Here is an 18,007-nt window from a genome sequence, read left to right as displayed (position 1 = left end):
TGCGTCAGGAGGCCAGGAGCTCCCCAGGTGTGCGAAGGGTTTGAGGGCACGGAGGGCTGAACAGGCGGAAGCGGACACGGAGGCAAGAAAACACCTGCAGGAGGCAGCTGCCCCCTAAGCTAAGGCTGGGGGCCCAGGAGGGGTGGTCCGTGCAGGAGCTGGGGGAGGGAGGCCGCTGGCGAAAGGGGCGCCCCCTGGGCACGGCCTCGGAGGAGCGGGCCGGCCCCCAGGTCCCTCAGTCGAGCCCCCGTACCGGGCCTCGTTCTGGAGAACGCTCCGGCTGCTGCTTGGGCGTCTTGGGCTGCGCTCAGCCTAGTCCCTTCCCTACCTGAAGGGAGGAGCCCGACAGCCTGGACGCCGGAGGCCCTCAGGGAACGCAGGACGAGGGAGCGGCGATTGACCCTCCGATGCCAGTCGGGGCGGGGCTTGGACGGCGGGGCGGGGCCTGGAGGGCGGGAATGACGAGAGGGGCGGGACCCGTTAGGAGCGCGGGGCGGGGCTTCGATGGCAGGGCGGAGCCGTCAATGCGCAGGCGCGGCGTCGTCCCGCCCACTCCGGCCTAGCGGTTCTGGGCCTGCGGCGGTCGCTGAGGGTTGGAACCCGGGACGTGGTCGCGGGTGCGTGCGCGCGGCCGCCCGGAGCGCTCGGCTGAGGGTCCCGGGCTGCGGTTCCACGGCGGGTGGGGGTCGCGGGGCGCGATCTCGGGCGCCGTCAGCCAATCTGTGCCTGTGAGCGGGGGTAGGGGCGGCACTGCAGCTCGTCACGTGACTGCGTGGAACGCGCGCGCGTCCGCGGGGTCCCCTTGGGGGCGAGCGTGGCGGCTTGGGGTCCGGGGCAGGTCCCGGCGAGGCCGCCGCGAGCCTGCGTGTCGCTAAGTCCAGGCCGGCTGCGGGGGCTTCGCGCGCTCGCGGGGTTGCGGGCCGGGCCGGGGGAGGGCCCGGGTGCTCGGAGCCTTCCCCTTCGCTGCCCTCCTGCCCCTCTCCCTGCTTCTGCAAGCGTTTTTCAACTTGTACAATGTGCATAAAACGTGAAATTCCCCTTGGCCATTTCCAGGCGCGCAGCCAGCAGCTCCCGGCCCTTGCCCCCCGGGCCCTGAGTACCGGCCTCGCCCGGAAGGAGGAGCCCGAGGCCTCCGTCCCGGCGGCGATGCTGCCCCGTCAGCTGCTGGCGCGGCCCGCGTGGTTGTTCCGGTGTCCCCCGGGGCCGCGCGGGGCCTGTGCCCCGGGAGCCGCGGGTTCTTGGGGTCGGCCGGTTGGCCCCCTGGCCCGCAGGGGCTGCTGCTCCGCCCCCGGGACCCCGGAGGTGCCGCTGACCCGGGAGCGCTACCCCGTGCGGCGCTTGCCGTTCTCCACGGTGTCTGAGCAGGACCTGGCCGCCTTTGAGCGCATCGTGCCCGGCGGGGTCGTCACGGACCCGGAGGCGCTGCAGGCTCCCAACGTGGACTGGATACGGACGCTGCGAGGTGGGTGAGGCTTGGGAAGCTGCGGCGGGGCCGCGTCCCTGCTCTCCTGCGCCTTCTGGTGGAGGCTTCAAATCGGGCTGAGAACGAGCTGGGTCGGGGTGCCAGCCCCTGGCTGCGCTGAGAGGGGCGTGTGCACCGCCACAGGCTGCTGGAGTAAAGGACCACGAACGTGTCGCTTAGAACAACCCAAGTTTTTATTTTTTTATTTTATTTTATTTTATTTTTTGAGACGGAGTCTTACTCTGTCGCCAGGCTGGAGCAGTGGCACGATGTCGGCTCACTGCAACCTCCGCCTCCCAGGTTCAAGTGATTCGTCTGCCTCAGCCTCCCTAGTAGCTGGAACTACAGGCGCCCGCCACCACGTCCCGCTAATTTTTGTATTTTTAGTAGAGACAGGGTTTCACCATGTTGGCCAAGATGGTCTCGATCTCTTGACGTCGTGATCCGTCCACCTCTGCCTCCCAAATTGCTGAGATTACATGCCTGAGCCACTCCGACTCCGCCCGGCCAGCAACTCAACTTTGTCGGGCGCAGTGGCTCTGCCAGTATTCTCAGCTGCCCTGGAGGCTGAAGCCAGAAGTTCAAGACCAGCCTGGGCAACGTAGCAAGACCCCCCCCCCCACCCCCACCTCTCCCCCATCGTCTCTAAAAATAAAAATAAATAAATAAATAAATAAAATTAGCCAGCCCAGGATTAAAAAAACAAACAGTAACAAAGTTACTCCAGCCCATGAGTTCAAGTTTGCAGTGGAGTGCGATCTCACCACTGCATTCCAGCCTGGGCAACACAGCAAGACTTCATCACTAAAACAAAACAATTCTCCTCCCCACCAAACCCCACAAGTTTATTCTTTAAGCTCTGGAGGCCAAAAGTGTGAAATCAGGGTATCACAGGGCTGCGCTCCCTCCACTCCCTCCAAAGCCTCCAGAGAAGGCTCCTTCCTGCCTCTTCTAGCTTCTAGTGGCCCCAGGTACCAAATTACTCCAGTCTCTGCCTGTTTTTCATACAGGTTTCTCTTCTCTGTGACACTTCTCCATCTGTCTTATAAAGACACTTCTCATTGAATTGAGGGCCCACCCTAATCGGGATGATCTCATCTCAGTACTGTCAACTTAATTACACCTGCAAAGACTGTTTTTCCTGTATTTTTTTTTTTTTTGAGATGAAGTCTCGCTCTTGTTGCCCCGGCTGGAGTGCAGTGGTACGATCTCGGCTCACTGCAACCTCCCCGTCCTGGGTTCAAGCGATTCTCCTGCTTCAGCCTCCCAAGTAACTGGGATTACAGGCGCCCGCCTCCACTCCTGGCTAATTTTTGTATTTTTAGTAGAGTCGGGGTTTCACCATGTTGACCAGGCTGGTCTTGAACTCCTGACTTAAGGTGATCCACTCACCTTGGCCTCCCAAAGTGCTGGGATGACAGGCATGAGCCCTGGCGCGCAGCTGGACCATTTTTTCTTTCTCTTTTTTCTTTTTTGAGATGCAGTCTCGCTCTATCGCCCAGGCTGGAGTGCAGTGGCGCGATCTCGGCTTACTACAAGCTCTGCCTCTTGGGTTCACTCCATTCTCCTGCCTCAGTCTCCTGAGTAGCTGGGACTACAGGTGCCTGCCACCATGCCCGGCTAATTGTTTTTGTATTTTCAGTAGAGACAGGGTTTCACAGTGTTAGCCAGGATGGTCTCGATCTCCTGACTTCGTGATCTGCCTGCCTCGGCCTCCCAAAGTGCTGGGATTACAGGCATGAGCCACTGCGCCCAGCCCCGTTTTTTCAAATAAGGTCCCATTCACAGGTCCTGGGGCATTGGGAAGCGGACATATCTTTTTGGAACCCACTAGGTAAGATGAAGGGCTCCTGGCTGGCCACGCCTGCTCCTCTCCTCCCACTGCACTCCTGCCCACTGGCTTACAAGTCTGTGCATGAATGAGGAACTTCTCAGCCTCCGGGGCTGGCACTTCCTTTTGGTAACAGTGCCCAGTTTTCTCTTATTTTTATTTTATTTATTTTTTTGAGACTGAGTCCTGCCCTGTCAGGGTGGAGTGCAGTGGCACAATCTCCGCTTACTGCAACCTCCACCTCCTGGGGTCAAGTGATTTTCGTCTGAGTCTCCTGAGTAGCTGGGACTACAGGCCTCCGCCACCACAGCCAGCTAATTTTTGTATTTTTTTAGTAGAGATAGGGTTTCACCATGTTGGCCAGGCTGGTCTCGAACTCCTGACCTCAGGTGATCACACACCTCGGCCTCCCAAAGTGCTGGGATTACAGGCATGAGCCACCACGCCTAACCCAGTTTTCTCTTATGAAATGATTGCAGGCTGGTGTGGCAACTCACACCTGTAACCCAGTTCTGTGGGAGATCACTTGAGCCCAGGAGTTCAAGACCAGCCTGGGCAATATGGTGAGACTCTCTCTCTACAAATAATTAAAAATTAGCTGGATGTGGTGGCGTGTGTCTGTGGTCCCAGCTGCTTGGGAGGCTGAGGTGGGAGGACAGCTTTAGCCTGGGAGGTTGAGGCTGCAGTAACTGTGACGGTACCACTGCTGTCTAACCTGGGTGATAGAAAAAAATGATTTCTGAGATAACATAACCTACGTGCTACACAATTAAAAAAAATCAACATGGTGTTCTTGCTAAAATAGTAAAGTGAGGTAGAAGAGAATTGGTTGACTCTAATTTACAACAAAATGATACATTTAAACCTGTAGCACTGGCACCAGGTCCTGGGGCTGAACGTAGGGTGTGCTGTCATTGGGAAGATCTGGAATTTTTAAAATCTTTTGTTGTTGTTGTTTTGGCCCTTGTAGAAGATTAAAAGTATTAAGAACACTCAGAGTTTCCAGACCATGTAATCTGGGAGTGCAGTGTATGTTAAAACAGTTCAGAAAGTTAGCAAGTTGAACTGGGGTCTAGGCTCAGATAATGGAAGCAGCTCTTTCCCTGCAGAAAGGCCGGGAGTCACTGGAAATCACTGGACCAATGGTCACTACGTAGGAGCTCTCTTGAGTGGAACGGCCCCCACCCTCACCCTGCTCCCTAAATAAGGATCCCTCTGGGGCGATCTCAAGCTGCAGCCTTGAGCGTCCACCATGGCCCAGGGCCTGCAGGCTCATGAGTGTTGTCCCTGGAGCCAGGTGAGGATGGACGCCCACTCTGGGCTTGACTAAGTCAGGCCCCAGTCCTGGCTCAGCACTGCTGCCTGGGTGACCCTAGGCAGTTGACCCTCAGTGCCTGCCCTACAAAATGGGGCTTGGAGCCACTGCCTTGGAAACACCATGTGGGTGAGTGGGGCAGGAACCTAGCGTGAGCCTTGAGCACAAGGCTTGGATTCCCGTGCTCCCAGCCTGCACAGAGGCCAGCACCCTGGGCTATGCTGCTGCTGCCCTAGTCGGCAAGGGGGCTCTCCCAGGGCTTGCAGGAGTGGGGTGGAAGCTATAACTGAGATTGAGGGGTGGCTACACTATTCCTCTCCCCTGCCTTGCCTGAGCCTGACTGGGCAAGAATTGGCTGTCCCCCTGGGACCCCTCTCTCCAGTCAGCACCCTTTTTGGATGTCCGTGGCCATGGACACCCTGTCTTGCTGCAGGGCCGCCCCTCAGTGTCTGTGTGCGCCTGTGGGAGGGCACCTTCCTCTGCATCCTGCTGCCCGGAGTTTGGTGAGGGCAACGCTGAATTTCACTCATCTTTGAGTCCACAGGTTTGGTCCTGAATGTCTGCTCAGTAGGTGTTTACTGAGGTGAGGCTTAGTTGTTGAATTTTAGATGAATTGCCCCTTAGTGTGGCTTGCTTTTGGAGAGAGAGCGTGTCTAGACTTCTGAAAACTCATTAAGCATCATATTCAAAAATCTAGACCATTTGCTCCGGATGGATGCTGCAGATGTTTAGTGAGCATGCCTGCACTGGCGGGAGGGTGGGGGCTTCGCGGTGTGAAAACAGGCTGGACCCTTGCGTCACCTCTGGCGGCTCTGCCCCCACGGCCCCCTCTCTCTTTGTGGGGCTCCCATGGTTAACACTGGACCACTGGGAGGGAGCCGTCCTTTTTATCCTTCCCATTAGAAGGTAAACATCACAGGAGTGGGAAATTCTGTCCTTCTGTCCGCATTCTGTGTCTGGAATGCGGCCTGGCCTGCATTCTGGGGCGCACTCATGTATGTGTTGAGAACCCTGTCACAGGTGCGTCCCAAGTGTGCCCAAGTCGAAAGCTTTGCCATGAGTCCTGGGGCTCCCGAGCTGAGTTGGGGACAGGGATGCAGCGAGCGCAGGTGCCACAGTTCCCTCAGGTGGTGCGCTGAAGTGTCGGCCAAGGCCCAGGCGCCCAGCAGGCCCCTCTGCAAACATTGCTGGTTTGATGAAAGAGAGATTAAGTGGCGTTCCGATAAGAAAAGTAAGGTGGACACCACAGCCTGGTTCTCAGAGCTCCGTGAAGAGGTGACAGGCACCTGTGACTGCACCTGCTGTCTGTCTGCAGCCCCCATCACCTGGGAAAGTCATCTCAAGGAAACCCAAAGGCAGAAAGACACCAGCTCACTTGGGGCAGCAGTGGTTAGCAACACTGGCTAACTAGCTTAGAGGGCTCCCATTGGTCACATCCAGGCACTCAGCAAATAAGGCAGCCAAGACTTACAGCCCAGTGAATAAAATGAGAAGCCGAAAGCCCTCATCACTGTGAATAAGCAGCTACGTAAACATGTCAGTGGGAGTGAGGGGAAAGCCCTCCCTTGTGGCAGAGTCAGCTAAGAGGCCAGGCGCAGCGACTCATGCTTGTAACCCCAGCCCTTAGGGAGGCTGAGGTGGGTGGATTGCTTGAGGCCATGAGTTCAAGACCAGCCTGGGGAACATGGCAAAACCCTGTTTCTACTAAAAATATCAAAATTAGCCGAGCGTGGTGGAGCAGGCACCTGTAGTCCCAGCTACCTGGGAGGCTGAGGTGGGAGGATCACTTGAGCCCAGGAGGTTGAGGCTGCAGTGAGCTGTGATTGTACCACTGCACTCCAGCCTGGGTGACAGAGTGAGACCCTGTCTCAAAAGAAATAAAAGGAAATGTAGGTGGACGATTGGATTTAGGAAAATCACTCGTTGGCAACCATCCTAGTAACTGATTCAGTCTAAGATAATCAAAGATGTTAATGGGTGAAGCTTGAGGAGCGACAGGATGTCCACAAGGTCTCAAGTGTCTGCGTGTGAGGTGCACACACATCACGAAACGAAGTGTGGTGGCGTGGCAGGAGGGAAGCCTGCAGACAGCCCGTTACCATGGAACCGAGCTGACCTCACCACAAGTGGGTGGGCAACCTCAGAGCCGCCAATGCCTGGCCTGTGGGACTCTCGTCCATGGGACCAGCCTCACCCACCTCTGCATACTGCCCAGTGCCCGGCCTGCCACCTCCCACGTGGGACCTAGTTTTGGTTTTTTTGAGACGGGGTCTTGCTCTGTCACCCAGGCTGGAGTGCTGTTGCGATCATAGCTCACTGCAGCCTCGACCTCCTGGGCTCAGGTGATTCTCTCTCCTCAGCTTCCCAAATAAGATCACTGTCTGGGGGCTGGGCATGGTGGCTCACGCCTGTAATCCCAGCACTTTGGGAGGCCACGGTGGGCAGATCATGAGGTCAGGAGTTCAAGACCAGCCTGGCCAACGTGGTGAAACCCCATCTCTACTAAAAATACAAAATTTAGCCAGGTGTGGTGGCAGGTGCCTGTAATCCCAGCTACTCGGGAGGCTGAGGCAGGAGAATTGCTTGAACCCGGGAGGGAGAGGTTGCAGTGAGCCAGGATCGTGCCACTGCACTTCAGCCTGGGCAACAGAGTGAGACTCCGTCTCCAAAAGAAAAAAGCTCACTCTGGGGAGAGCGCCCACTTGCCTCATCTGCAGCTCCCCCCACGCTGTCTCACGGGGTTTCCTTCCTGTCACAGGCTCTAGCAAGGTGCTGCTGAGGCCACGGACCTCGGAGGAGGTGTCCCACATCCTCAGGTGAGGTGGTGGCGCCCGGCTCCCCCAAGTCCTTCTGTGTTGCCTGCCGGTCATTTCCTCGTGGAGCCTGTGGGCAGCTGGGGTGACGCGGTGCGAAGCCAGCCGATGACATCTTGGTTTGTGTGTCTCAGTGTTTGTTCTGTGGTTTTTAAGTGCTATATCAATGCATCTATGGTGTGTAATCATTTCCCCCCATTTGGCAATGCCCCTGCACATTTCTTGGCACCGTCTGTAACAGCAAAGATCCTCCCCCATGGACACGCCACAGGGTGGCACTGGTCTCCAGGTTTCCATGATTGTAGACAGTGCTTTAGATCATCCTCAGCAGGTACTTTGTGGCAATTTGCACTTACTCTGTTAAACTCCGTCCCTGGGACTTGCTGCCTCCAGGGTTTATTTAATGTACGTGGGCAGATTCCTCTCTCCAGGTCAGGGAGCTTTGGTTTCTCCAAACCCTTACACGTTGGGTGTGCTCAAGGCTTTGGGGCTTTGCAAAGGTGCAGACTGGTTGGGAGGGAGGTATCCTTGGGCACACATCTGGGGGATGACGGGCCAAGGCTGGGGAGATGCAGGCAGAGGGTGGAAGGGGGTGGGGGCAGTGCGGTCGAGGAGCCCTGAGCTGGGCCCGCTGTGACCACAGTGTGAACGGGAAGGATGGGAGCGGGGTGTGTAGGACGTTCTGTCCTGTGCGGGAAGTCTTTTAGGACATTAGAATCGGGGCCTCCACTTCCGTCACCCTGTGCACGGCTCCTGGATTGGCATCTGTCCTTCCTCAGAATCCCTCACATGCGTGGGCTGGGGAGGAACCGCCGCCGGGGCTGCAGGCAGAGCAGAGTAATCAGGATTTGGGGTCAGGCACTGGTCCTGTGGCGTGTCCTTGGGGATGGTGGCGTGGGGGTGGGGACAGAGCCCCGATGTCCCTCCTGTCCTCATCCCAGGCACTGCCACGAGAGGAACCTGGCTGTGAACCCGCAGGGGGGCAACACAGGCATGGTGGGTGGCAGCGTCCCCGTCTTTGACGAGATCATCCTCTCCACTGCCCGCATGAACAAGGTCCTCAGCTTCCACAGTGTGTCTGGTAAGCCTGTGCTGCCCTTCGGGGCCCAGGTGTCCCTCCTGGTACTGGTGGAATTCTTCCTTGCCAGCGTCTGCGACTCACAGTGCTTGGGTGGGCGAATGAGTCAGGGACGGGGCTGGGGAAAGAACCAGCATCTGTAGCCTGGCAGCCCAGCCCCACCTCACCTGGCCCCTCCAGACATGCCTGCTGTGGGGTCACTTTGATGACGTATGGTGAGGGCTGTCACTCTGGTCCCTTCTAGCTCCAGCCCGCTCTGGAGGTGTGTGCGGTGCAGAGTGGCAGGCAGAGGGGATCCTGTGCTCACATGGCACGGCAGACCCAGGGCGCCAGGGCGTGGCAGGTGTGAGGGGATCCTGACCCAGGGCGCCAGGGCGTGGCAGGTGTGAGGGGATCCTGTGGTCACGTGGCGCTGCAGACCCAGGGTGCCAGGGTCTTGCTCTGGAGCTGGGCCTCTCCCCACAAGGCCGGGCTCCAGGCCCCGGTCACTTCTGGTCAGGCACCTGCACTGTAGGGTGTTGAGCAGCATCCCTGGCCTCTGCCTACCAGGTGCCCATGGCACCCCCAACCCAGAATGTCTCCAGACACTGTCCCACGTGCCCAGGGCCAGGATCCGCCCCAGCCGAGAATCTTCCCCCTTCTGCTCCTTTCCAGGAGCATGTGTGTGGGTGGGAAGTTTTTCCCTCTCTTTTCATGTCACCCATTTTTCTTTTGTGTCACTATAATCGTAAAGGTCCTGTTAGGCCCGGATGTTTTCAGCCTTGGGCCAGCGATGTGGGGGCGCCTCTTCTCCTCGGCCCTGGCGCTGAGGCTGATGTTCCTTCTGGGTGGCCTGTCTGTGCGGGATGGGGGTGGCCCCACCAGCCCCGGGCCCACTGGAAGTCGAGTGCTGTGGCAGCCTGGTCGCTCTCTGCAGGAATTCTGGTTTGCCAGGCGGGCTGCGTCCTGGAGGAGCTGAGCCACTACGTGGAGGAACGGGACTTTATCATGCCGCTGGACTTAGGAGCCAAGGGCAGCTGCCACATCGGGGGAAACGTGGCAACCAACGCCGGGGGCCTGCGGTTTCTTCGATACGGCTCACTGCATGGAACTGTCCTGGGCCTGGAAGTGGTGAGCTGGGGCAGCCGCTTGGCGCAGAGGTGGCCATGGGGTGTCCTCTCGCGGCTCTCGTGGGCCCACGTGGTGGTGCAGGTGCATGGGGCCCCTCGGGGTGGGAGGTCTTGGTTCCTGGCCCTGGGCCCCTCAGGGACGTGCGGGCTACATACACCCCCATCCTGAGGGAGGCCTGGCCCTGTCCTGCCCTGCCCTCCCATGATTGGGTGATTTTGTGTCCACTGCCTTGGGGCCACACGGAGAGGATGCAGTTACACGGGCCGCCGCCCTGGCAGTGGTGGGCTTCCGGAAGCTGAGTGTGAAGGAACGCTCATCCAGGGTCAGCTTCGTGACCTTGTGTCGACCGCTGTTCCTCCAGGGCCCCTCCGTTTCCCCGCACCCTCACCAGCCGAGTGTCACGGGCAGAGCTCTCTGTCCTGTTTACCCACGTGGACGAAGCAAACACAAAACCATGCTTTGCTGCCATCCAGTAAATTATGACGCTCCAGTAGCTTTTATTCTGGCCAGCCACTGATTATCTTTATTATAAATTACTTTCTTGCACTCACGAGCTGTAGAAGCCTCTGACTCCCAGTACCAGCACACAGGACATGGAGAGGCCCGCAGCTCGGGAGCTTTGCTGCCTTATGGCTGGTGGGTCCGGAGGTGGCTGGGTCCTGGGCTTGGCTCTTTTCTGCTTTCTCAATGCCCTACTCCCGGGGAGCCTCCCCACTGCCCCCAACCCTGGGCGTGCCCCCTGGGCAATGAGCTGCTGTGTGTGGGGGGTGTCACTCGTATGGGAGGAAAGTACATCCGTCAGTCTCTTGGCATGACCGCAGGCCGTTGTAGCAGTGTCACCTGGCCCCGGAGGCAACCGACGCGGTGTCAGGAGGCTGGCAGGCGGGTGAACGCGCTTCTCTTCGCCCCCAGGTGTTGGCCGACGGCACCATCCTGGACTGCCTGACCTCCCTGAGGAAGGACAACACGGGCTATGACCTGAAGCAGCTGTTCATCGGGTCGGAGGGCACTTTGGGGGTCATCACTGCGGTGTCCATCCTGTGTCCACCCAAGCCCAGGGCTGTGAACGTGGCTTTCCTCGGTGGGCTTCCTCGATTTGTGCCTTGAGATGGGGAGTTGGGCTCGAGCGTCTGCTCTGACGGTGCTGGTGTGAGGAAGGGGATGGAGGGACCCCTCCCAGGACTGTCGGTTCCAGTATCTCCTGACATCTCTGCTTCCAAGGGAATCAAATCCAGGACCTGGCTTTCCTGGTGGTCGTGGGTAAAGGTCTGGAGTGAGGCCTGTCTCTGTCTCTGGTCAGAGGACACTTCATTTCATAGCAAAACTGAGGCTTGTGTCGCATTGTGTTAGTTAAGTAGCTTGTGGTGTAAGATTGAGGGATGTGCTGTCATTTGGCATCAGTTCAGGACACCACTCTTAGTTACTGTGGGGATAAAGCTCCTGTAATGGGGGTCTTCCCTAGTTAGCCCAGATTGGCGGTCTCAGCAGACCTGCCTGCTGCCGTGTCTCCACAGGCCTGCTTTCCTCACGGCCGCTTCTTCGGTTCTCCTGGGACGTGCCTTTGTCTCCTTTCTTGCTTCGTTTGAATCGGGCGGGTTTATCCAGCATCTCCTCCTCAGGGGTTCAGAAGTCGCGCAGCCCAGCAGTCTTTGCGTGAGTGGTGGCGGGCTCACCGACTCCCAGTTCAGTGTCTTGAGCTGCCAGAAGATTGGGCAGCCCTGGAGGCTGCTGAGACTCCGCTTGTTCCCTCAGCACTTACATCTTGTGATGTGTGTTCCGTATTTAAACAATCTCACCAGGATTGTTATTTTATGGCCACTGTCTCTGCCTTCGCTCTTCTTCTGGGAGTATGTTGCAAACAGGTCCTCGTTCGTTTCCTGAGGTAAAGGTCTCCTGGTGACCACTTCCTCCCTTCTGGTGTGTCTGAAAATACCTTTATTTCACCCTCATTTTTGAAGGCTCTTCTCCGCAGGCACACGGCTGCCGGCTGTCGTTTGTTTTCTTTCATCTCGGTGGAAATGCCGCCCCCTGTCCTCTGGCCTCCTCGCTGTTGGGTACTTCGCTGTCTGTGGGCGCTGCTGTGAGGGGATTCTGCCTCTCTCCCGGCCCCCTGTGGGCCACTTTAAACATCACTCTTTTTGATCTTCTAAAGTTTTCAGTGTGTGGTGTTAGTTCTTTTTCATCTCTTTGGAATTACTGAATTTCTTAAACCTGTGACGTGGCATCTTTTACCAGTTCTAGAAATTCTTAGCCGTTATTGCTTCAGATATTGCCTGTGTTTTCCTCTCCTTTTGGGAATGTGATTCAGGATAGAACGTCTCGTCCGTCTTCTGTGTCTCTTAATCTCCCCTCCGTATTGTCATCATCGTGTCTCTGTGCTGCATTCTGCATGATTTCTTCTCATCTGTCTTTCAGTTCACGAATGCCCCCTTCTGCTGTGTTTTATATGCTGCTGAACCCCTCCATGGATGGTTCGCTCTGTCCATTGAGTTTTACATTTTGATTATGAAAGTTTTTTATTTCTAGAAGTTTTATTATTTTTTTCAAAATCTGCAATGTCACTTTTTATAGTTTTTTATTCTGGGTATTCTCAAGCTCACCATTTGTGTCTTTAAACATAGTTTGTCGTCTATAATCCCAGCACTTTGGGAGGCCAAGGTGGGTGGGTCACTTGAGGTCAGGAGTTTGAGACCAGCCTGGCCAACATGATGAAACCCCATTTCTACTAAAAGTACAAAAATTAGGCTGGGCGCAGTGGCTCACACCTATAATCCCAGGACTTTGGGAGGCTGAGGCAGCCAGATCACGAGGTCAGAAGTTCGAGACCAGCCTGATCAACAGGGTGAAACGCTGTCTCTATTAAAAATGCAAAAATTAGCCGGGCATGGTGGTGGACGCCTGTAATCCCAGCTATTTGGGAGGCTTAGGCAGGAGAATCGCTTGAAACCGGAAGGCAGAGGTTGCAGTGGGCTGAGAGTGCGCCATTGCACTCCAGCCTGGGTGACAGAGCGAGACTCTGTCTCAAAAAAAAAAAAAAAACTTTGAATAATTTTTTATGATGTTTTATAATCAGGCAATTCCATTTTTTCAAGTCTGTAGTCAGTCTGTAAAAGTTTTTTTTACAGACAAGGTCTCACTCTGTTGCCCAAGCTGGAGTGCAGTGGTGTGATCATAGCCCCTGGGCTCAAGCCATCCTCTTGAGTAGCTGGGATTACAGGTGCACACCACCATGCCTAGGTAATTTTTAAAAAATTGTGTGTAGAAACAGGGTCTCATTATGTTGCCTAGGCTGCTCTTGAACTCCTGGGCTCAAACGATCCTCCCACCGTGGCCTCCTAAAGTGTGGGGGTTATAGGTGTGAGCCTGAGCCACTGCACCAGCCTGTGTGGTCTGTTTTAGTGTCTGTTGTTCCTGCTGGTTCACCCTCCTGGCTCCTTAGTTTTTCTGTGCTTGGCTGGCTGTGGCAGTGTTCAGCTCGTTACGTTTGAAGAATTATTCGTAGGGGTTCCTAGATGCCAAAGACAAAGCACCTTCCTCCAGAGGGGGTTTGTTTCTGCTTTTGCTAGGGGGCTTTGGGTCTGTGCAGCCTGGGAGTGACCAAGTTCATAGAATGAAATTCTGTGAACCTCCCAGGCAGCAAGTCAGTGTAGGGCTGTGTAGGGCTGATCGAGGGTCATGATTTATCAGGAAAGTTTTTTTTTTTTTTTTTAATATTACTCTTCTGCATATTTTTGAGATACAAGGTCTCGCTCTGTCACCCAGGCTGCAGTGCAGTGGTGCAGTCGTGGCTCGCTGCAGCCTTGACCTCCTGTGCTGAAGGGATCCTCCTGCCTCAGCCTCCCAAGTAGCTGGGACCAGGTGTGTTCCACCATGCCTGGCTAATTTTTAAAATTGTTTTGTAGAGACAGGGTCTCACCATGATGCCCAGGCTGGTCTTGAACTCCTGAGCTCAAACAATTCTCCTGCCTTGGCCTCCCAAAATGCTGGGGCCACAGGCATGAACGCCTGCGCCGAGCTCCATTCTGCGTTTTTCTCATTCTGTTCAACCACTTCCCCTGCAGTCTTCGGGGCAAGTTGGTTGGGACAGGCTTGCTTCTGGCCCTGACTCCTAAGATGTGGCCCTGTGGAGATCTCCTGGACTCCTCTCTCTGGGTGGGCTGGGAAGCTTGAGGCCAAACCTGCTGGCGGGGCAAGGGCTATTGGCCAAGAGCGGCACTGGGCTTGGTGCAGCTCAGCCCCCAGGTCAGGCTCTTCCCTTGCCCTTGACACTCTTCAGCGTGGTTTTTTTTTCTGGGACAGAGTCTCACTCTTGTCGCCCAGGCTGGAGTGCAGTGGCGCGATCTCGGCTCACTGAAACCTCCGCCTCCTGGTTCAAGCAATTCTCCTGCCTCAGCCTCCCAAGTAGCTGGGATTATAGGCGCCCGCCACCACGTCCAGCTAATTTTTGTATTTTCAGTAGAGACAGGGTTTCGCCATGTTGGCCAGGCTGGTCTCCAGCTCCTGACCTCAGGTGATCTGCCCGCCTCGGCCTACCAGAGTGTGGGATTACAGGCCTGAGCCACCGTGCCCGGCCTCTTCAGCATTTTTCTTCGGTATTTTTTGGCCCAGCGTTTGTGGTGTTTTCACTGGGCGCTGGGTCACGTGGCCTAGCCCATCACTGCTGGGTGGAGGCCCCTTCTCCTGGATCTGCCCTAATCAGGACTTGCCCTCTTCACTGGTGCCCCTCCCACCAAGGCTGCCACTCACTGTCCTCCCACCACCAACCCAGCCATCAGTTCTCATTGCCCCTCTCGCCCATTGCCTCTGGCACGAGCCTGGCCTGTGATGCTGCCCCCACACCCCCTTCTTGCCCACCCTCCACCTTCAGCCCCTGGTGCGGCTCCTCACCCCTGACCCCGGAACGGCTGGGGCAGCCCTGACTGCTTCTGCCAGACTCTCTCTGGGTGGCAGTGCTGTCTGGATCAGCGGGTCCTCTTCATCCACGTTTTCTGTTTTCTGCTCTCTGCTCTGATCCCACTCCGACTGCAGTCACCTGTGTGCCGCCTGCCTGTGGTCCTGGGAGCCCGAGGCCAGCCCCGCTGCCGCATCCTGCTCTTCCTGCCTCCAGGTCTCAGAGAGGAGTCACTCGCCTCTTTGAGCCGCACCCACATCTAAACCGTGTAGAACAGGCCCCTGTGAGGATGGCCCTGGGGTCCCGCGTGCTCGTGGGCTCAGTCTGGCTCCCCAGGGCCCTCTGGTCAGCCCTGGCTCCTGCCCTACTGCAGCTGGGGCGACTTCCCACGTGGCACTCTTGTCCCACTTCCTGGGGCTTCCCACCCACTCTGAGCAAGATGCCAAGTCCCCACCGCCAGACCCTCCAACACCACCGACACCTGCAGCCACCGCCAGACCCTCCCACACCACCGACACCTCCCACACCCGGCCCTCTGTGCGTCTGCAGCCACACCCCATCATGGCGCTTGGGTCACAGGCCTCGAGGTGTTCCTGTGTCACCCAGTGCAGGTGTCTGCCTCCAGCCTCTGCACTTGTGAGACCTTCTCTCTGGAAAATTCTTCTCTGATATCCACGTGCCTTCACATTGCTTCCCCATCTCGCCCTGAAAGATGGGCAGGGCCCCCCTCCTGCTGCAGCATCTCTGGGGCTGTCCACCTGTGGACACCCACTCAGTTCCTTTCCATCTTTATCCTTGAGGGTCGGCTTCCCCAGGGCAGGGGCCTTGCTGGTAGCCCCCCAACTCTGGAGCACCGCAGGGAGCTCAGGGTGTCCGGTAAACGCCTGCTGGATGAGGTCCTGAGTGCAGGGAAGACCTGAGTGCTGACTGTGTTAAGAGAAATGCAGCCGTTCCCAAAGGCTGCCTGTTGCTGGCCCTGTGTTTGCAGAGTTCCCAAGATATACCCGCTCTGAGTCCCACTGCTGCTGTCTCAGGTGCTGTGTGGTTCTTCGGCGCCTTCCCCTCCTGATGCTGGTGGTGACACCAGACGTGTACCTGCCGGGTGAACCCTGGGCTGTTTCTTGCAGTGCCAGCCCTTGCACTCCTCGCGGCTGCCCAGCTCACCCTACATGAATTGGGCTGATGTTGCTGCTTTGAAGGGGGACTTGGGTGGGCTGGGCTTGGCTCTGTGCAGTGCTTGACGTGCTGTGACCCGTTTCAGGCTGTCCAGGCTTTGCTGAGGTTCTGCAGACCTTCAGCACCTGCAAGGGGATGCTGGGCGAGATCCTGTCTGCATTTGAGTTCATGGATGCTGTGTGCATGCAACTGGTCGGGCGTTATCTCCACCTGGCCAGCCCGGTACAAGGTACTGACCCCCATGCAGGGGCCAGCTGGTCCTGCAGCTCCTTCTGCACCTCTGGACACATGGGACAGCTCAGAGGCCCTAGGGGATGGAGGGTCCCTGGGCGGATCGTGGAGTGGCTATTGGGCTCGTGTGTAAGACAGCTGCCCTTAACATATTTAGGACAAAGAATAGGGTGCCCTGGTCCTGTGTAAGGTTTGTAGTTACACAGATTTCCTGATCATCTGCAAGAAGGACAGGAAGGAACTAAGTGGCTATTTTTGGTGAGTGGGGAGAGTTTCTTTCCATTTCTACTTTTCTTTGTTTTCCCACGTTGCTTTCTGTAAGCATGTTTTACTTTTATGCTGGGAGAAAAGCCAGTAATTTTGTCTGTGGAGGGATAGAGTTTCTCACTGTGGCCCAGGCTGGAGTGCAACGTCACGGTCTCGGCTCACTGCAGCCTCCATCTCCCGGGTTCAAACGTTTCTCCTGCCTCAGCCTCCTGAGTAGCTGGGATTACAGGCGCCCGCCACCACACTTGGCTAATTTAGATGGGGTTTTGCCATGTTGACCAGGCTGGTCTCGAACTCGTGATCTCAGGTGATCCACCCACCTCAGCCTCCCGAAGTGCTGGGATTACAGGTGTGAACCACCATGCCTGGCCAAAGACAACTTTTTAAACCTCCTGAAAGTCAGCTCAAGCGGACAGCTGTGTGCTTCGCAGGCTGCCTGGGTCCTTCTTGGCCTCGAAAGATCAGTGGTTGCTATCACAGCCATTCCGCCCAAGCAGCCCTGATTCTTGCCCTGGAAACCGGAGCCTCTGCTCACTCTGCTTTCCTTACTTACTTCTAGAGAGTCCGTTTTACGTCCTCATCGAGACTTCAGGCTCCAACGCAGGCCATGATGCTGAGAAGCTGGGCAGCTTCCTGGAGCACGCACTGGGCTCCGGCCTGGTGACTGACGGGACCATGGCCACCGACCAGACGAAAGTCAAGGTGCCCCATGTTCTGCTCGCAGGTCCCCTCTCTGTCCGTCAAGTCCAGCCTTGTCTCGGGATGCCTGGAAGGGTCATTGGTGCAGCCTAAACAGTGTGGGATATGGCTGAAATGTGACTCGGTTTCATGGCTTTAAGAGAGTAGCCTCTTTGGATGGAAAATGTATTCCTGGTGTCTAGGCCATTTTCATTAATATTTAAAAACTACTTCTTCCCTGCCATGTCCCTCCCCAGCCCCATGCTGTGGGAGGAGCACGGGGACTGCGCCATTGCCAGTCCCCCGCAGCCTGTGGTTCAGCGGCCAGTCAGCGGCAGCTGTACCTAGAGTTGTGTGGAATGAGTGGAGGCAGGAGGAACCCCTGGGGCTGTGGAGGCTTAGCCCGGACCCCGGGAGTCCTAGGGTGGGCAGTTTTCTGGAGGAAGGGGCCTTGACTGTGTTACCAGATTATTTGTGCTTTTGGACACCAAAGGAAGGAGGGGCAAGGCCTGGGGCACTGAGAGCCCTTGGTCACCGTCACTGTGGCCTGGGCAGTGGGAGCAGCCCTTGGTCACCATCACTGGGGCCTGGGCTGTGGGAGCCGTCGGTCATTGTCACTGGGGCCTGGGGTAGTGGGAGCCCTGGGTCACCGTCACCAGGGCCTGGGCAGGGGAGGAGCCCTTGGTCACCACCACTGGGGCCTGGGCAGTGGGAGCCCTTGGTCACTGTCACCAGGTCTTGGATAATGGTAGCCCTCGGTCACCGTTACTAGGGCCTGGGTGGGAGGAGCCCTCAGTTACCTTCACTGGGGCCTGGGCAGTGGGAGGAGCCCTCAGTGACCGTCACCAGGGTCTGGGCAGTGGGCACCCTTGGTCACCGTCACCAGGGTCTGGGCAGTGGGAGGCGCCCTCGGTCACCATCACCAGAGTCTGGGCAGTGGGAGGTGCCCTCGGTCACCATCACCAGGGTCTGGGCAGTGGGAGGTGCCCTCGGTCACCGTCACCAGGGTCTGGGCAGTGGGCACCCTCGGTCACCGTCACCAGGGTCTGGGCAGTGGGAGGCACCCTCGGTCACTGTCACCAGGGTCTGGGCAGTGGGAGGCGCCCTTGGTCACCGTCACCAGGGTCTGGGCAGTGGGAGGTGCCCTCGGTCACC

At 57.1% G+C, this 18,007-nt stretch overlaps 1 protein-coding gene across 3 annotated transcripts; it reads left to right on the top strand.

Moving 5' to 3' along the window:
* Positions 1-505: 505 nt before the first annotated feature.
* On the top strand, positions 506-16,996 carry LOC112617011 (D-2-hydroxyglutarate dehydrogenase, mitochondrial-like). Of its 3 annotated transcripts, XM_025373742.1 has the most exons (8): positions 506-617; positions 1,054-1,462; positions 7,367-7,424; positions 8,363-8,502; positions 9,416-9,609; positions 10,522-10,690; positions 15,762-15,905; positions 16,734-16,996. In XM_025373742.1, exons 2-8 carry the CDS (start codon positions 1,147-1,149, stop codon positions 16,964-16,966), a joined length of 1,254 nt encoding a protein of 417 aa, XP_025229527.1. In that variant the 5' UTR covers positions 506-617; positions 1,054-1,146; the 3' UTR covers positions 16,967-16,996. The 3 variants fall into 3 exon arrangements, with proteins under 3 accessions (XP_025229527.1, XP_025229526.1, XP_025229528.1); XM_025373741.1 differs by lacking the exon at positions 506-617 and having other exon boundaries at positions 636-1,462; XM_025373743.1 differs by lacking the exons at positions 506-617; positions 16,734-16,996 and adding an exon at positions 14,638-14,716 and having other exon boundaries at positions 636-1,462; positions 15,762-15,855.
* The last annotated feature ends 1,011 nt before the right edge of the window (positions 16,997-18,007 follow it).

The sequence above is a fragment of the Theropithecus gelada genome, unplaced genomic scaffold (genome assembly GCF_003255815.1).
Source record: "Theropithecus gelada isolate Dixy unplaced genomic scaffold, Tgel_1.0 HiC_scaffold_15801, whole genome shotgun sequence".
In the NCBI taxonomy this organism is placed as follows: Eukaryota; Metazoa; Chordata; class Mammalia; order Primates; family Cercopithecidae; genus Theropithecus; species Theropithecus gelada.
This window is presented reverse-complemented; position numbering and strand designations above follow the sequence as displayed.

What these genes read in the sequence shown, in the direction of transcription:
- LOC112617011 (XM_025373741.1), top strand. Translation starts at nt 1,015, where the DNA reads ATGTGCATAAAACGTGAAATTCCCCTTGGCCATTTCCAGGCGCGCAGC. An exon ending in CAGCTTCCACAGTGTGTCTG is followed by an intron (nt 8,503 to 9,415) that starts GTAAGCCTGTGC and finishes CGCTCTCTGCAG; the next exon opens with GAATTCTGGTTTGCCAGGCG. An exon ending in TGTGAACGTGGCTTTCCTCG is followed by an intron (nt 10,691 to 15,761) that starts GTGGGCTTCCTC and finishes GACCCGTTTCAG; the next exon opens with GCTGTCCAGGCTTTGCTGAG.